The sequence below is a fragment of the Camelus dromedarius genome, chromosome 25 (assembly GCF_036321535.1).
Source record: "Camelus dromedarius isolate mCamDro1 chromosome 25, mCamDro1.pat, whole genome shotgun sequence".
Lineage (NCBI taxonomy): Eukaryota > Metazoa > Chordata > Mammalia > Artiodactyla > Camelidae > Camelus > Camelus dromedarius.
The window spans coordinates 2,679,769-2,696,016 of NC_087460.1; the positions used below are offsets into that span (position 1 = coordinate 2,679,769).

At 63.4% G+C, this 16,248-nt stretch overlaps 2 protein-coding genes across 5 annotated transcripts in view; one reads left to right on the plus strand and one right to left on the minus strand.

Moving 5' to 3' along the window:
- The window catches only part of TSPAN9 (tetraspanin 9), a 164,262-nt gene extending 161,261 nt beyond the window's left edge, over window positions 1-3,001 (plus strand). For both annotated transcript variants that reach the window (XM_064478934.1, XM_031444297.2), the window contains 4 exons: window positions 258-359; window positions 1,048-1,179; window positions 1,541-1,624; window positions 2,334-3,001. In XM_064478934.1, coding sequence (XP_064335004.1) covers window positions 258-359; window positions 1,048-1,179; window positions 1,541-1,624; window positions 2,334-2,405 — 390 coding nt within the window. In that variant the 3' untranslated portion in view covers window positions 2,406-3,001. The remainder of the gene's footprint in view (window positions 1-257; window positions 360-1,047; window positions 1,180-1,540; window positions 1,625-2,333) is intronic.
- Window positions 3,002-9,012: 6,011 nt separating this feature from the next.
- TSPAN11 (tetraspanin 11) overlaps window positions 9,013-16,248 on the minus strand; it is a 49,636-nt gene continuing 42,400 nt past the window's right edge. For all 3 annotated transcript variants that reach the window (XM_064478935.1, XM_031444298.2, XM_064478936.1), the window contains exons 7-8: window positions 15,914-16,000; window positions 9,013-11,693 (exon numbers count right to left, since the gene is read on the minus strand). In XM_064478935.1, coding sequence (XP_064335005.1) covers window positions 11,634-11,693; window positions 15,914-16,000 — 147 coding nt within the window. In that variant the 3' untranslated portion in view covers window positions 9,013-11,633. The remainder of the gene's footprint in view (window positions 11,694-15,913; window positions 16,001-16,248) is intronic.

Below are 16,248 nucleotides of genomic sequence, written 5' to 3' on the forward strand. Positions count from 1 at the left end.
GGATAACGATGCTGTGGGCCTGGTGGCAGAGTTGCCTGTGTGTGGCTGGTCCTGCCATGAGGGGAGTGGAGGCGCTCTGATGTCTCTGCCTCTGAGAGTTGCTGCTCTGGCCCCAAAGTGCGACCCTGCCCCCAGGCATCACCCACACTGGGCTGGCAGGGCCTCCCCTAGAGGACGAGCTGTGGCCGCAGTTCTGGTGGACCTGGACGAGCTGGAGGGAGTGTCCCACCCGACCTGAGCCTTCCCTCACCTGACAGGTGAACGAGAACGCCAGGAGGGACTTGAAGGAGGGACTGCTGCTGTACAACTCGGAGGACAACGTGGGGCTTAAGAACGCCTGGAACATCATCCAGGCCGAGGTGAGGGGCGGGGCAGCACACAGCGGGCGGGGCCGAGGTGCAGCACACAGTGGGCGGGGCAGGCAGGGGCTGGGCCTTACTCTGCCCAGGAGACCCGGCGCTTTCTGGGTCAGACACCTCGCAGTGGAGACAGGGGCGAGGCCGGGAGGGAGGCGAGCCGGACTGGACGCAGGAGTGGGCAGGCCTGCAGAAGCCGAGGCGAGCGGCAGTGGGGAGCAGGGAGCTGGGAAGGACGGATAATCGAGGACACATCGTCCAAGCCCTCCCTTTCTGGAGCTCTGGCACCAACGGCAGCTTATTTTAGCCGCAGGTTTGCCTCCCTGATCATGGCTCAGGTGAAGAGGCTAGGCTTCTAAGAGGAGACAATCAGTACAGCCCCCCGTGGGGCTCTGGGGAGGGGCTCCCGCCAGCCTGGGAGGAAGAGCCCAGGGGACTGGCAGCAGAGGGCTGAGCGCCCTGCCAGGTGCCCAGCGCCCGGCTCAGAGGGGCAGATGGTGTGGCCTTCTGCCCTCCGGCCTCCGGAAGGACCTTTCACTGCCTCCTCTGCGGGCCCAGCTGAGGGCCAAATTGGGCACAAGAAGGCTGAACTCCAGGTGGCAGTTGGCATGGGGTGGGTGGCAGGGGAGGCCCAAGAGGACCCGGCGTGGCCTGTCTGACCTGTGTGTCCCGCCCCCCCCCCCCCCCGCAGATGCACTGCTGTGGTGTCACGGACTACAGGGACTGGTACCCAGTGCTGGGGGAGAACACGGTCCCCGACCGCTGCTGCATGGAGAACTCCCAGGGCTGTGGGCGCAACAGCACCACCCCGCTTTGGAAAAAGGTGAGCCCTGGCCCCCCAGGGGCCCACGCGGTGGATGGTCCTGGGAGGGTGGGCCCGGACACCAAGGAGACGGCTTCATGTGGGATGGGTGGGGGCACACAGGACTGAAGCCAAAAGGCAGGTGGGAAATGGGAGTCTGGGTCCACTCTGGGGAGTCAGAGTGGCCCAGGGTCTGGACTGTGCATTGGGGTCTTGTAGGTGGGGTAGGGGTGGGGCCTGCTCAAAGGCCGGAGGACCAGGTGGGGGCCTGGGGAAGGCAGGAGGAAAGAGTGGGGACAGAGACAGAAGGGCAGGGAGGTGGGGGCTGGGCAGGAGGGCCCCCAGTCATGCCAGTGCCTTCACCTGTGGTCCTCGCCCCTAGGGCTGCTACGAAAAGGTGACCATGTGGTTTGATGACAACAAGCATGTGCTGGGCACCGTGGGGATGTGCATCCTAATCATGCAGGTAAGAGCCTGCCGGAGGAGCACACAGACCCCCAGGGAGATGGTGGCCCAGGCGGCCAGAGCCGTGTGCTGTTCTGCCCCTGCCGCCACCCCAGTGCTTCCCTCCCAGTGCCTGTCTGACCCTGCGGGGCCCATGGCATCATCACATCCCGCTGAGCCTTGAGCCTGTGCTGGCATCACATGAAGGACCCATGAGTTTTCTGGTGACAGGCCTGTCCCCCCAGCACGGGACGTTTGCCTTGAGACTGAGCTGAGTGGCACGCTATGCGGTGTGTGCTGGTGTCCCTGATCCTCTGCCTCCCGCTGGCTCAGGGTCCATGGGCCAAGGGGGCACAGACTGGTGTTAACAGTCCCCTAAGTGCAGCAGCGGTGAGATGCGTCTGCTGCGGCCAGAAACCGCGCCGTGTACCTAGAACCTCACAGAAGTGACTTGGCGGTTTTCAGTGTTCCTGCCACTTTCCCCGACTCAGCTGCCATTTAGGGTCGGGCCTTGTCTCCCCACCATACTCCCAAACAGCAGGTTTCTGGGCCTCGAGAAGCTCGGTATGCTCTGCCCAGACGGCTCCAAGGGGCTGAGCTCCCCTGTGTGAGGCCTCCTCTGCTCTGCACCGTCCTCGCCCTGCTGGCCTCCTCTGGGCACACGAGGGGCTGTCCCCTCTTGCTCTGGGCGCCGTGGCTCCTGCCTCAGGCCCCTCCCTGGTGTCTTTCAGGTCCTGGGCATGGCCTTCTCCATGACTCTGTTCCAGCACATCCACCGGACTGGTAAGAAGTACGATGCCTGAGCTGGCTGGCCGAGCGCCCCGGCCCCACGTGGACACTGTGCCAGGGAAGAGTTCAGCTTTGTGTTGCCTGCCCGCACCCTCCAGACTGCTGACCCCTGTGCCCGCCTCCCCAGCCCGCCTCCCCCGCCACCCCCCGCAGCCTTTTCGGTGGGAGGATGCTGGGGAGGAGGAGGCGCAGAGACTTGGGGTGCCGGGTTGCCCGATTCCTGCATCTGTGTATTTGCCAAAGAAGACAGGGTGGGCGGGGGGCATGCTCTAGGAGCCCCCAGCACTGAGGGTTTCTGCCCTGCCCTTCCTCAGCTGACACTTTGTCCCCATGTGGGGGGATCGCAGCGCCTCCTCCTGGTGGAGACGCTGCCCAACGGAGGCCCCTGGCGCTCACGGCCGCCCGAATTGAGGAGAGTGGGTGTGCTAGTGGGGCTGCGGCTGACCGCCTCTGGGCCAGGACCCTGGGAGCATCTTGCCCAGGCTTTTTATACCTTTAGTGTAACTTTTTTATTTTATTTTACTCTGATTACGATTATTCAGGAATACTCTCAGATAAGTTTAGGGTTAGCTTTCTGATTTATAACTTTTTACTGCGTTGATTTCTGTAACGGTTTGGTTTTCTTTCTGAGGGTGGGGGACGGGCGGGGGACGGGTGGGGACAGAGGACGGTTTCAATCAGGACAGACAGCAGTGCACACTTGGGAGGCTCTTGTTGGGATGGGGGGCAGCGCCAGGACACACTGAGGTGGGGGCCGGCTGGGAGGTGGGGGCCTGGAGGAGGCAGGTGGGATGGAGGTGCCGGGAGCGGTGTGGAGGTGAGTCCTGAGGGACGGCCGAGGCCTGTGCGAGAGGCCAGGGCAGGGGGGCCTCGGGGGGCTGTGAGCGCTTTGCTGGGCCCGAAGCTGAGCGGTTGGGGGTCCTTATGCTTCACTGGTGAGCAGCTCTTTTTCCTTTTTCCTGCCTCCCGCCCTCTGCGGTGGGAGGGGCTCCCCTTCCACCCCGTGCGGGCGTTCCCGCGACAGGTTCCGCAAACCCGTTTCTTTCACAGACATTCCTGCTAGGAACTCCGACAAATACCTCTCTAGTTCACATGCTGCTCTCTCACATTGCTTCTGAAAGGGGAAGCTGTCCTCATGTGGAGCTGCTCACATAGTTGGCTAGAGGACCCGTGACTGCCAGGAGGGGCGGGTGGGGCGGGTGGTGCGACTGGCCCAGCCAGAGTCCCTGGGCTGCTGACTCCCTGCTGGGAGGGAGGGGAGGGTGTCCTTCCCGGTCCCAGGACCCACATCTCCTTCCTCTGGGTTCACTGATGTTGGGGTGGGTGGCGATCACGTCCTCCATGACCCCAAGGAAAAGTACAGAAAACCCAAGAGCAGTCAGATGGGATCCTATTACAGTAGCCCCTGGACAAAGCAGCCCGAGGCAGGGCCTGGAGATGGATGGGCAAGGGGTGTTTGACTGCAGGGAGGTGCCCCGACCAGGGCTCATGCTGGTCTAAGTGAATTTTGCGGTTAAAAAAAAAAGTCAAGAATCCGTGGGGCTGAGCATGGAAAGGTTGCCCACCAGCTAGCCAGCACCTAGAGCTCATCCCAAGATGGGCCTCGCCTGGGCACTGCCTTTGTCCTGCACCGTTTAGCTGGGCATCTGGGCCTCTTCTGGGCTGCATCTCTTCTCCAGCCTCCTCCATCTGTTTGTTCTAAGAGCTGAGACCTGGCCATCAAGCCAGCAACCCCTCCCCGCCCTTAAGTACAAGATGGTTGGGACCAGGAGTACAGAACTTTAGGTGTGTTCCGGAGTCACGTTCTAGGGGGCATGGGGAGTGGAGAGGAGGGTGGTCTCAGACAGCTGGGCAGAGTAAAGACCACCTCCTGGGACAGGAGTAGGGGTTGCTGATGGGAAAGCCTGCCGGTAGGGTCTCAGGTGGAGGATGGGCTGGTGCGCCGGAGAACCACCCACCCAGCCCTCTGGCCCTATCTCCCTGGGAAGGGCTTCATTGCCTCCCGGGAACCCAGATCTGCAGAGCCTGGAGCAGATGGGCCACCAGGCCACCATGAGGTCCCCTTGACAGACGAGCATTGAAGAGGCACAGTGGGACCTGCTACGTCATGAGTTTGTGATGGGGGGTTGTTGATGCCGATTAATGCAATTTCTAATTTTTGTTCAAATCAGCAGCAAAAGCCTAGCGCCTTGGGCGTGTATGGCCTCCCTGGCGCCCTAGGTGTCTGGAGCGTCACGGGTGTCCTCTGGCCCTGGGACCCCTGCCTCAGTCTCCCTCCTCCTGCCAGCCCCCAACCTCGTCCGTCTGTCCTCAGAGCCTTGTTCACAGTTCCGAAAACTGCCTTCTTGCCTCGCCCTGTGCTTGGCTGTTTGTCACTTGGCTTGGCCCACACTGGGCAGCAGGCTCCGGGCACAGGGTTGGAGGCCCTTCTGGGCCCCATGCCTGTCCTGTAGGGGGGTCCCCACACTGTGCGGAGGGCCTGCTGTGTGATGTCAGTGGTGGTAGCCCGGCTTCTCAGTTTCTCCCAACGACGGTCTCGTGGGCAGAGCTACCGGAGTCAGTTCCCTCCCTGGCGGCTCCTTGCTAGGGTTGGAGTTCCCTGGGGTCTGATGCAGACAGATTACAGAGTTGACGTCAAAGGCCAAGGTTCTGCAGATTTCTGGAAGTGCCTGCTTCAACCTGGCAGGGGAGGTGGGCGAGCAGGGCCGAGCACAGCCCTTGGAGGGGGACAGGGAGCCCAGTAGGTGCCGACACCCCTCCCCCCCTCCCGCTGGAGGAGCACAGCCCATCTCCCTGCCGGCATGGGCCTGCATCATGACCTATCACTCTGGAAAGGGTGCTGACCCGCCCCAGACCCTCACGTAGGTGTTCTGGCTTGATTTCGAACCAGGTGGCCATCCCTCCTTGCGTTGGCCAAAGAGTGGTCCCGGTGGAGGGGAAGGACGTCCCCGCCTCTCTGGCCCCTGCCCACCCAATGGTGGAGGTGCTAACAGCAGGGACCCGGCAAGGACGGGAGCTGGGGCTGGGTGCCCGGGGTCCACTCTGCCCCTTGGCCCTTCAGAGCCCGCCTCTGGTGTTCCCTTTCCCCCACCCTCCTCTGCCGCGTGAGGCTGAGGTCCAGGCGTGTCCGGGCCTCCCTCCCTGGCCGGGCCCCGTGCAGCCAAGGCCGGGGCTCGAGTCCACACCCAGCCCACCAGAGCGGTGTGGCCGAGCGGGGACACGCGTGCTGGTTTCAGTGCACTTTTCTGCTTGCGATGCCGTATCTGCGTGCTCCCTTCATCCTGGTCCTGGCTTTATGGAACGCCATGTTTTTAGCATGTTTTTAAATAAAAACTGATAACGTGTCAAAAGCACAAGCAGGCTGTCTCTTTGTGGTGTTTGTGTCCCCTGAGCCATGCCTGTGACTGACTCGGGGGTTGGGGTGAATGGGCAGGCTGCCCGCCTGTGCGCAGCCGCAGCAGGGACCTCAGCCCCCTTCTCGGGCCCAGGCTATGGGTCAGCTGGGCGAGGCGGCCGCTCTGTGGGCACCTGAGCAGTCCTAACGCCCCCTGGCTCCGTGACCAGACTTCGGCTTGGTCACGGGCCCTTCAGGTGGCTTGAGCCCTCTGCACGAGAGGCCAAGTCCAACCTCGGGTCTGTCGCCACCATAGACGGCCAGTCTCGTGGGCCGAGCCCCTACGTGGGGGGTCCTGAAGCCCCCGGGGGTTTGCTGAGGATTGAGGAGTCTGAGGAAACCTGCTCAAAGGTCCAGCTGGACTGGGGTCCCTGAGAGCCTCCCCAGGGAGAGTTACCGGGGGATCTTCGGGCTGTGGGGGCAGAGGTAGGCAAGGCTGAGAGGCGGGTGACCCTCCGTCATCCACTGAGGACCAACCAGGTCATCAGAACGTGGGAGGAGCCACTTCCCCCACCCACCCTGCTCTCACTGCTGCCCCAGCCTGTGGACGCCCCGCTGGGACGCCAGCTGGCCCCTGTGCTGTCTGCTTCTGGGGGATGGGGTGCAGCCCGGCCCGGGCTGTGAGCGCTGCCCTCCCGTTGGGTGAGCCCAGCTGTGAGAGGCAGGTGCCCTGGCTGGGCAGGGGTCACAGCCTGGAAGCCGGCAGAAGAGTCTGAATTTCAAGCTAAGAGCAGGGGGAGCCGGCTGAGGGGTCTGAAGCCCCGTGTGACCGGCTCAGCTCCGCCTTGAGGGCCACGGCCATGGCTGCAGAGTGAGAAACAACAGAGGCAGCAGCGGGATGGGGAAGGTGACAGATTTGAGGGACCCATGGGAGAACTGACAAGCCTCAGTGATGGACCAGGTTTGCTGGGGGAGGAAGAGCCTTCCCACCATCTCCCCAGCCTGAGCCCCTCGCCCCGACAGGTGGATGACCACGGGAACCAGAGGCGGTGCGCGTCTCCCAGGCTGCGGGCTCACGTGCGGGAGATGGGCCGAGACCAGCGGGGTGGAACAAACCCCTCCCATGCTGGTGCGGAGCTCCCTGGCGTGTACAGTGCGGGCGTCTGTGGGCATCACCTAGGCTCCTCCAGCTGTGCCGGCCGCACTGCGTCTGCACATCCCCCTTAGAGAGGTACTGCGTCGGCTGGGAGGGGCGGCTGTTTGGGAGCTGGGGGCCTGGGCTGGGCTTGCACCCTGCGTGTGGAGTCTGCAGGAGCGCTGGGCGCTCGCTGAGCTTGTCCTGGTTGCATCACCTGCGCAGCGAGGACGGCACCTACTTTACAGGTTTGCTGTGCAGATTCAACAAAAACTCACATGTCAAGACGTCCAGCTTGTTCTTGGACCAGAGTAGGTGTTTGGCAAGAAACTGGTCAAATCTGGGACCTCAGGAGTCCCCAAACTAGAGGTGGAGCTCCAAAGAAGAGCATCCCCTGGCTGGAAACTGGGGACCCAGGAGAGAGATCTGGAGAAGAGAGCTGGTGTGTGGAGGGCGGGGCAAGCTCAGGAGACATGTGTGGGCTCGGTGGGCAAACTCCCCTCCACACCGACCCGTGCCTTTTCTGCTCTGCTGAACCGGTAGCAGCACTAAATAACCCACAGAAGGAAGAGGGAAGTCGGATTAAATGAGTGTCATCTTGGACACAAGGATATCGGCATTGCAGTGGTTCCTTCTTAAAGCATTCAGCAAAGATCGGGAGGCTATTGATTTAGCCATCTTGTTTTTGCTGAGTTTAACAACAGCCACGGAGATGGACCACTGTGTCTCCTGGAGCTGACAGAAGGAGAAACGACACTCTTCTGCAGGGCCTGCTGGGGCCAGGCGCTCCCCTTGGTGGCTGTGAGATGCAGCTCCTGGAGCCCTGCCCCGTGGCCCTCGGTGCCCCTCTGTGCTGAGGAGGGGGCGCCTGGTGTCGCCACGCCTACAGGTGGAACCTGCTGCCACCCAGAGGTTTCTCTTCCGGGGGCTGCAGAGTTCTGGGACCCAGCCTCACCCAGTGTCCGGAGCAGGGTCCATCTGGTGTGCGGCCGGACGTCCCTCATCCAGAGGCATCAGGAAGCTGCTGTCTTCACCTGGCTCCCGCTGCCCAGCCCCCCCGCCCCCTGCAACTGAGTTCCTGAGTGCCAGCGTCCTCCCAGCACAGCTCTTTGCTGTCAAGACACCCCAGTTCCCGAAGGGGCTCAGCCTTCTTATTTACTGGCTGGCAACTCAGGGGCAGCCTGTGGATCTCTGGTCCCCAGCCTGGGATCCCCTAAACCCCAACTAGGGATTCAGAGAAATTCATTATGTCATTAAAAAAAGTCCAGTGAAACTGTCCCTGCCTTTTGAAATGGTACCCAGGCCAATGGGAACATTACTTACCCTCTTGGCTCTGGTGGGCCTGGCAGAGGACAGAGTGCAGGGACCACGCTGATGGAAAAGGCTGGATGCACGCTTTACTCACTGATCCCTTCACCCCTGAAATGACCCAGAGGGTTCCACTGGGTCCCCCGCCGTGACCTTGCCATCCTGCTCAGTCACTGCTGAACAGGGCTGCAGCCAGCGAGGGACACAGGAGGGACAGGGGCGTGGGGGCTTCTCTTCCCCCCAAGACAGCCTCTCTACTCTCAACTGGGGGAGGGAGTGGGGAGCCGAGTCCAGCTCGAGACAGCCCGCGTGGCTGCAGCCTGACAGCCCAGCCCTCGGGACTGACGTGTGGCATCAGCACCTGCTGGGAAGTGACAGGCCCGCTGGCAGCCACCGCGGGGGCAGCTTCACGAAGGCTTCTCGCTGCCCACCCACCCCTGACCAAGCCCCCATTGGCCGCCAGGGCTGTTCAGACAGCTGTGCGAACCACCCCAGTGCGGCCTGTGTGCAGCGGGCAGGGGCCTGCAGAGGTGCCCCTCCGCCCCGGGCACACTTGTGTGTGTGTGTGTGTGTGTGCACGCCTGGGGGAGACGTCGGGGCACAATGCCGGGAGCACGCAGAGGGGCGGCCAGGCTCTCTGTTTGAGTCTGACTCTGCCTGCAGCCAGAGCGGAAGACCCTTGTGGGCGGATGAGAGACGCAGGACACAACCCAGCGCGACCTGTGGGTTCCCATCACGGCCTTGCCCGCCCCCTGCCATCACTAGTGACCTTCAGCCCAGAGCAGGGGGTCTGATGAGCCGGGCCGGGACTTCCCTGCGGAGGAGGAGGTCCAGACAAAAGGCAGCCTGGGCTGCAATCCCTTTATTGTCGCGGCCCCCGCTTGAGAGGTGGGGCTCACGCTGAGGCTAAGGAGAGGGGCGTGCTCACACCTAGAGCCATCTCTGTGCGCAGTAGGTAAGGCAACATCCAGAACATTGGGACCACCCATATCCAGAGGCGGCGGGTCCCAGGAGCTGGACTGCCCCCGACACCGGGCTGCCTGGAATGAACTCTTCGAGGCACTTGTAGGGGTGTGTCTGGCACTTATGCAGGTGAAGGGGGCCCACAGAAGGCTGTGGGTGAGTGCGGGGCTGTGCATTGCACCAAAACAGACAAAGGGGGCTCTCCCGAGGCAGAAGGTGGTGGGAAAACAGGGCTGCTGAGGGAGGGCAGCCCTGTCCAGGTGAGGATGTGCTGACCGGCGCCGGGTGGGCTCCGGCCCCTGCCGTGTCCAGATCTCTGCAGAATGCTGACTTCTTTTCTGGACTCGTGTGTGCTTCCAGCATCGTGTCCTACCCTCTCCAAGGAGCTCGTGACTGTGACACCTCTGAGCAGGGACCCGGGAGGGGCTGTCCTGGGTGCAGAGCTGCCTCCTCACAGGCAGGGCAGGCACGGCTCCAGGGAACGGCTTCCCCGCTCCCAACTCCAGTCCTTTTTGTGTGCCCCATCGGAACCTGCCTTATCCTGGGCCTCTGTCCCCTCCAACCCTGTCTCACCTCCCAGGCGCGAATAAGGTCACAGTTCCAGAAAGTTCTGGGCCGTCCTCTCCCTCTGCAGTAGCCGTCTGGGAAGGATGGTGCCCAGGGAAGAATCACAGCGAACCCTGCCCTCAGCCAGGCGGGCCTCCCCCAGGACAAGGCTGCGCAGGGCACACACGCCCATCACCCTGAAGCCACCTGCACGAGCCCGGCTGACCACCATGAAGAACGCAGGGGCCCCACCAGGGACAGACGTGGACCAGCACGGCACCTCCTGCCACCCCCGCCTCCCGCAGGCCCCTCGGCAGGAAGAACACAGCACTCTCCTTTGCAGCTCTCATGTGGTAAGACTTGTCAATCTGATACCCAGCCCTGCAGAGACTGAGGAGTCATGGTCATTTCTTGATTATCGGCACGAGTCCCAGGGAGTCAGGGCCGCAGAGATCATCAGGGCACGGTTTTGCGGCCTCGGCGCGGCCTGGGGTTGCTGGGAAGCTGGTCTCTCTTTTAATGAATTCGCGTTGGAGACCCCCTGGAGGATGGCGCAGCCAGGGCTCCGACAGTCCCCCGGGGGAGCCCGGGGCCGGGATTCTCTGTGCATGAGGGCAATGCCTCTTCTGGGGGTGTGCGGCCTCAGTGTGGTTGGAGCTGTGTTGGGGGCAGCACTGACCCAGGAATGGGAGAGAAAACACCCTTCACCTGGGACCGATCCGGGTCAGCAAGGGACTGGGGAGGCAAGGTGTGGCCTTTCCTGGCGTGGTCTACGCATCACAAAGGGCCTCATCTCAGGGAAGGGAAGCGGGAGGAGGGGGACCAGGACCCGGGAGATGGGGAAGCCGGCGTGAGCTCTGGTGTTGGGAGCTGCCCGCTTGCAATAGGCACGTGGAGGGGCCCCACGGCTGTCTTACGAGTTGACACGCGTTCTTTGGAAAACTGGCAGCATCCGTCCCCCGTATTTGCGAGGACCTCCTTTCTGTTCTCCCTCACTCTTCGGGAAAGTTCAGCAACTCAGAGATGCAGGAGAGAACCTCAGTGGGGGCTCTATCCACTCCAGGAAGCGGAGCGGGGCCCCTGCAGGCGGCCGGGGGGTCCAGGAGCCAGGACGGGGAGGTTCAGGGCAGAGCGCCCCTCTGCTCAGAGCTGCACCTTCTCAGAGGCTCCAACTTTGCAGGGTCTGAGATTCAGTTTAATCAGGAGGGAGGTTTCTCCCACCAACATTAAGAGCTGAAGGTGGTTTTAAAAGCCTGGCCTTCCTGAGAATCAGGCCACAGACAGGAGACCCGCGAGGGGCACCTGCTGGAGACGGGGCCTGGGGCCATGGTCTCCCAGGGGAACTGCTCACGGTGGGGGGGCCAAGGGGGCCGCCTGCTCCCTGTCCCGGGGGCTCCCCTCTGCCTGCCGCAGCCCAACCCCAGCTCCCTACCGCCTGGCTCCTGGGCCCTGCAGGGAGGAACCAGGCCACCACAGGCACCCTCCCCTCCAGGTGAGGAGGGTTGAGGGGAGGGCTGGGGCTTCTGGGGGCAGAGCCGTCTGGAACCCCCCCATCCGATGCACTTTCAGAGCCATGGAGGCAGGAGGAATGCTCTGCACTCACGGGGGGGCCACGTACCGAGCGCAGGTGTACCCGGGGGCCTGGGGCCAGAGCTGGGACGCAGCGGAGTCCCCAGGGGCCATGCCTGGCGAGGCTCTGGCTGTGGCTCCCAAGGGGATCCGTATCCTGCCCGGGGATTCTGGAACAAGCGCTCGGAGTTGGAGGGCGGAGGCCGAGGGCCCCCCGCCTTGGTGGAGCTGCAGGAGCCACGGTCTCAGGCACTCGGTGGGTCCGAAGGGGCTGGCACAGAGTGTGGGGAGTTTCTAGGCCAGCCGATGGGACCCCGCAGGCCTGGCCGGTGGGATCTGGGCACCTGAACTCAAGGGGAGCAACTGGAGGGGGCGTGGCTGGGCATGTTAGTAAGAACGCAGCTGGAGCCTCCGGTGGAAGCAGCAAGTGAGGGTCATTCCGCAGACCTGGAGGCAGAGAGCAGGCACGGAGGTCAGAGCCGCCGCTCTGCGGGCCGGCGAGCCCTGAGCCGGCCCCCCGCCAGGCGCACGTGCGGGCCGCGATGAAGAGCAGGCCCGGGTGGGCCCGAGATTCTGCACGGCTGGCAAGCCCCCAGGGGAGACTGGGGGTGGAGCTGGGGACGCACTGAGAATGACTGGCCGGGAGCAGTGTTTCTCACACTTGACAGGCACGCATGGCCTGGGGACCTTGTCCTTATACCATAGGTGACAATTCTGGGGCCCGGGGAGGGCCCGCCCTATGGCAAGCATCCCGTCCTCGCTGCTGGGCTGTGTTCCCGGAGCTTCCCCAGGGATGGCCCTAGTGACTTAGGTCCCGAGTGGTAACATCTCCACTCCCTCGCTGCTGTCTGCAGCAGCCTTTCTCTGGAAAGAGTCTGCGTCTTGCTGCTCTCAGACGCCAGAGCCAAACTCGGGCCTGAGTCGAGTGTCTGGCTGGTGTGTAGGAGGGAAATTTGAGGCTCTGATGTGAGCCTCCCAGAACTGGCACTGTCCTGTGAATTAGCTGGGGATGCAGCCCCCACCCCGGGCCCAGAGCCTGCTGCCAGCCCCTCTGTCACATCCACTAGCTGCCTGACACCAGGCAGTGCTGGGCCATCACCTCTCGAGTCTCAGTTTCCCATCTTTAAACTCCACCCTTTATTCCTCACCTTGCCCTCCGTGCACCTCCTCCTTCCTCCTTTCCCTCTCCTCCCTCCCACCCAAGGATGTGCTGAGGATGGGACGGTGGGGACGGGTCAGAGCAAGGAGCCCAGGACCATAGTGGTGCTCCGGCAAAGACGACGCCGCGTGCTCCTGGCTCCCTGCCCGCAAGAGGTGGACACGGGCTGAGGAGGGTTTCCCAAGTACAGCAAACAGTGCCCCATCTGCCCCACACTCTCCCAGCGGCTGCTGCTGACCTGGTCTTGCCAGGGCACGCCTGGACGCCCACCGAGGAGGATGGGCTGAGGGGATGTCCCGGGGCTGCAGGCACGAGCTGTGAGGCTCAAGGAGGGCGCAGGGGTGAGCCCTTCTGCGTCCCCCTCCTCCCTCCCCTCCGTCCCCACGTGGGAGGGTCACCCCTGGGAACATAGCTTTCAGCCTTGGTGCTAAGAGCGGTGCTAAGCCACCCCTGGGACTCGGAGCCGCAAGCTGAAAGGTGGCTTAAAGCGGGTGGCTGTCACAGCCATCCCATCCAGGGGTCGCGCGGGCCCCTCATGGTTCGATGACTTGTCCTGTGGGGTTATCTGGGTCTTTCTGATCCTTGCCAAGGGGGAGGCCGGATGGGGAGGGTTAGACCAGCACAGACTTGTGTCCATGTCCCCTGTGGTGCATGTCTCACGCCAGGGAGGACCGGGAGGGCTAAGCGTCCTGCACGCACACTCTGTGCACTGTGTGTGTTCCCCGGGTGCCCCCCAGGGAAGGCACAATGAGGGGGATATCCATGCGTGTCCGTACACACATACACACACACCACCCTGATGCAAGCAGACGGGCCATGGACACTACCTACCTGGTCCCCAAGTGAGCACCAGTGTCCCCTTCCTGACTGAGGACTCGGAGGAACCCACACAGACAGCTCCGAGCAGCCAGCACCGGGGCGAGTGGGGAGAACACAGGACGAGGGGCTGCAGGAGCAGGGGCGGCAGACGGTGGGCGGGACGGGCTGCAGGGCCCAGCCGGCACGGGTACGGGGCATGGTGCCCTCCTGGCCGCCTGCCTGGACGTGATGCTTGCCAGGGCAGGGCTTCAGCTTCTTCTGATGGTTTTGACCAGCGCCTGGCTGTCGTCAAGGCCATCAGTGAAGGGCCAGGGAGGTCCCAAGAAGCCATTCCAAGAGGACCTTTCTGTTTCCCTTCTAGTGCCCTGCAGATCCCGGTCCCATGTCTTGCGAGTTCTCTGGGCTCATGCTTCCACCTTGCAATGCGGGCATTTTAGAGCCCTCTGGGTGATCCCAGCGTGCAGCCCAGGCTGGGAACGCTGCTCAGAGGCTCAGGGAGACCCCTCCCCCTCCGGCATCCTGGCCGTCCAGCCTGCCCTGGTCTCTGAGCAGACCAGTGTCTGGTCCACACATCCAGGAGCAGCAAGGATGCTCAGCTGGAATCAGGTTTGGGTGACAGTCTGGCCCGAGCACCCCTCAAGGCGGGTGCCCACGTGGACTCGGGCGGTAGTTCTGAAACTGGCCAGCAGGGGGCACTGGAGCCCGAGGCTCGGAGTCCTCAGGGATAAGGCTGGAGAAAATGGGCCAGGGATGGGGCCTGCGGCGGTGGCCAGGTGATGCCATCTCAGGGACATGAGGAAGCACAGCTCCGCGCTGTGCCATGGAGGATGAGCCCCCCGTGGTGGGGGTGAGTGGGGGGCTGCGGGCACCCTGCCCAGTGACCCGGCCTCCTTGGCGTCACTCCTCCAGCTGGACTCACCTCCCCCTGGCCTCAGACTCATGGGCCCCACTCCCTGCCCTTGACCTCACCGGCCTTGTCTTTAACGTCAGGCTTTCGAGGCCCGAGGTCAGGAGAAAACGGACAGAGAGAGTGGCCCAGGCCTGGCTGGTGTCCGCAGAGCAGGCCCCTTGACCCCCGAAGTTGGAGCAGGAGCTGCAGCACAGAGCACCCTGCCCTGGGGCGCGAGGGGCTGTGCGAGCGCCCCTGGCTTGCTGTGCCTGCCCAAGTGCAGGTGAAGGGGCGGCCTGGTCCAGCCGGGAAACTTCTTGGCTCTTCTGTGAGACACTGTGCCCGCCTGGCAGCCACACGTCACAGTGGGCACCGTTCACTGAGCACCTGCTGGTTGCTTGGCCAGGGATCTACGTGCTCACTGCCTAGTCCCTCTAGTCACCACCTGCGGTACAATTAAGCCCATTTCACAGGTGAGGAACTGAGGCTCAGAGATGAAATAACCAACACTAGGTTGCCTGGTCCCCTCCGGAGGGTGGGCCCTCTCCCTAGATCCCTGGGTGCGCAGACAGAGGTGGGCAGGCAGCGTGGTGATCTGGAAGGAACCGGACACGGGGAGGCTCCCCAAGCCAGCTGCCGGCACCCCTGCTTCCCTCCACGGACTCTGTGTTGGGGGTCGGAGTTTGGGAGAGCCACGGACCAGGTGCCCGGAGACCCAGTGCCAGTTCAGGAGGTGAGACCCTGAGGAAGTCACCCGCCTGCTCTGTAAGTCAGGGAGGACATGACTGCTCCCCTGGACGGGCTCCGGCAGTGGTGGGGGTTGGAGAGCACCTGAAGCCACTCGGAGGCTGCAGGCAGCGTCCACTGGGAGGCCTTCCCGCGCGCAGGCGCAGTCAGCGCATTGCCCGCACCCCCTCCTTCCCACGTAACCTCATGGGGCTGGGGAAGGGTCCGCGTGCTGCGGAGGAAGGAGCCGAGGGGCGGGGAGGTGCCCGCTCACCCCACACGGGAGCAGAGGCAGAAGGGGACTGGGTCCTCCGGTGCCGGCCACTGCTCGGACCCTCCCTCCACGGCGCTTATGGTACCAGGACAGGGAAGGACAGGGCGGGACATGGCTGCTCTAGAACCTGCTGGGCTGACGCGGGCGTGCCGGGCGAGGTGGGCACGCAGGACCCTTGCTCGCTGCATCTGCCCGGCCCCCGAGCCCTCTCCACCCTCCACTAGACTCCGGGGCAGTGGCTGGGGGAGGTCGTGGAGTGATGAAATGGAGCAAAGGGCATCGCTCACCCTCAGAGCACAGAGCCAGGTATGTGCAGGGGCGCACACAGCCCCAGGGGCGTCCACATGTGCATCACACACACACACACAGTAACGAGCGTGTGTCCATGCACAGACATATACACACATGCACAGACACCCGAACACACAGTGCATCCAGCCCCGACCACGTACACCCAGATGCATGCAGACACACCCCAGGCCCACGGGACCACAGCAGGCTGTGCACACAGCTCCCGCGTGCACACACAGGGTGCATGCACATACCTGGGCCCACACTCCCACTCCTCCCGGGGCTCTCTTCCTTACAAGTTCAAGGTGGCCCCAGGCCCCAGGTGTTTTCCATCATGTTTTCTGGGGGAGAGAGTGACCATCTGACTTACCTTTGGCTGCAGAAGGAGGTGGGAAGGAGAGGGCAGGCAGGGCAGGGGTGGGCAGAGAGCCATGATCTGAGACCTCTGCCAGTGGGCGAGGGGCTCGGAGCTCAGACAACACCCACCCCAAATCCCTGCTCCGGCTCACCTGCAGGCAGGCCACCCCGATGCCCACCGCGCCCATGAGCAGTAGGTGGTCGGCCAGGAACTGCTCCAGCTTGGTGATGCAGCCGCCCTGTAAGGTCCAGAAGGCAGGTCACACACACCTCGGCCCAGAAGCGGGTGAGCGTAGGAAGGGAGAGCTGGCAGGGGGCTGGATCCGCTCAGCTGAGGGAGGCTAGACACTTACAGGGCCAGGTCCAGCCTTTCAAGTGCCCACGGGCTTCTCAGGTGACCCAGGTGCACGCCATGGTGTCCCAGGACCTCCCAGGGGCAGCTGCCGTCCCCAGGCTCCGTGGGGACCTTTGAAGGCCCGCTGCTGTC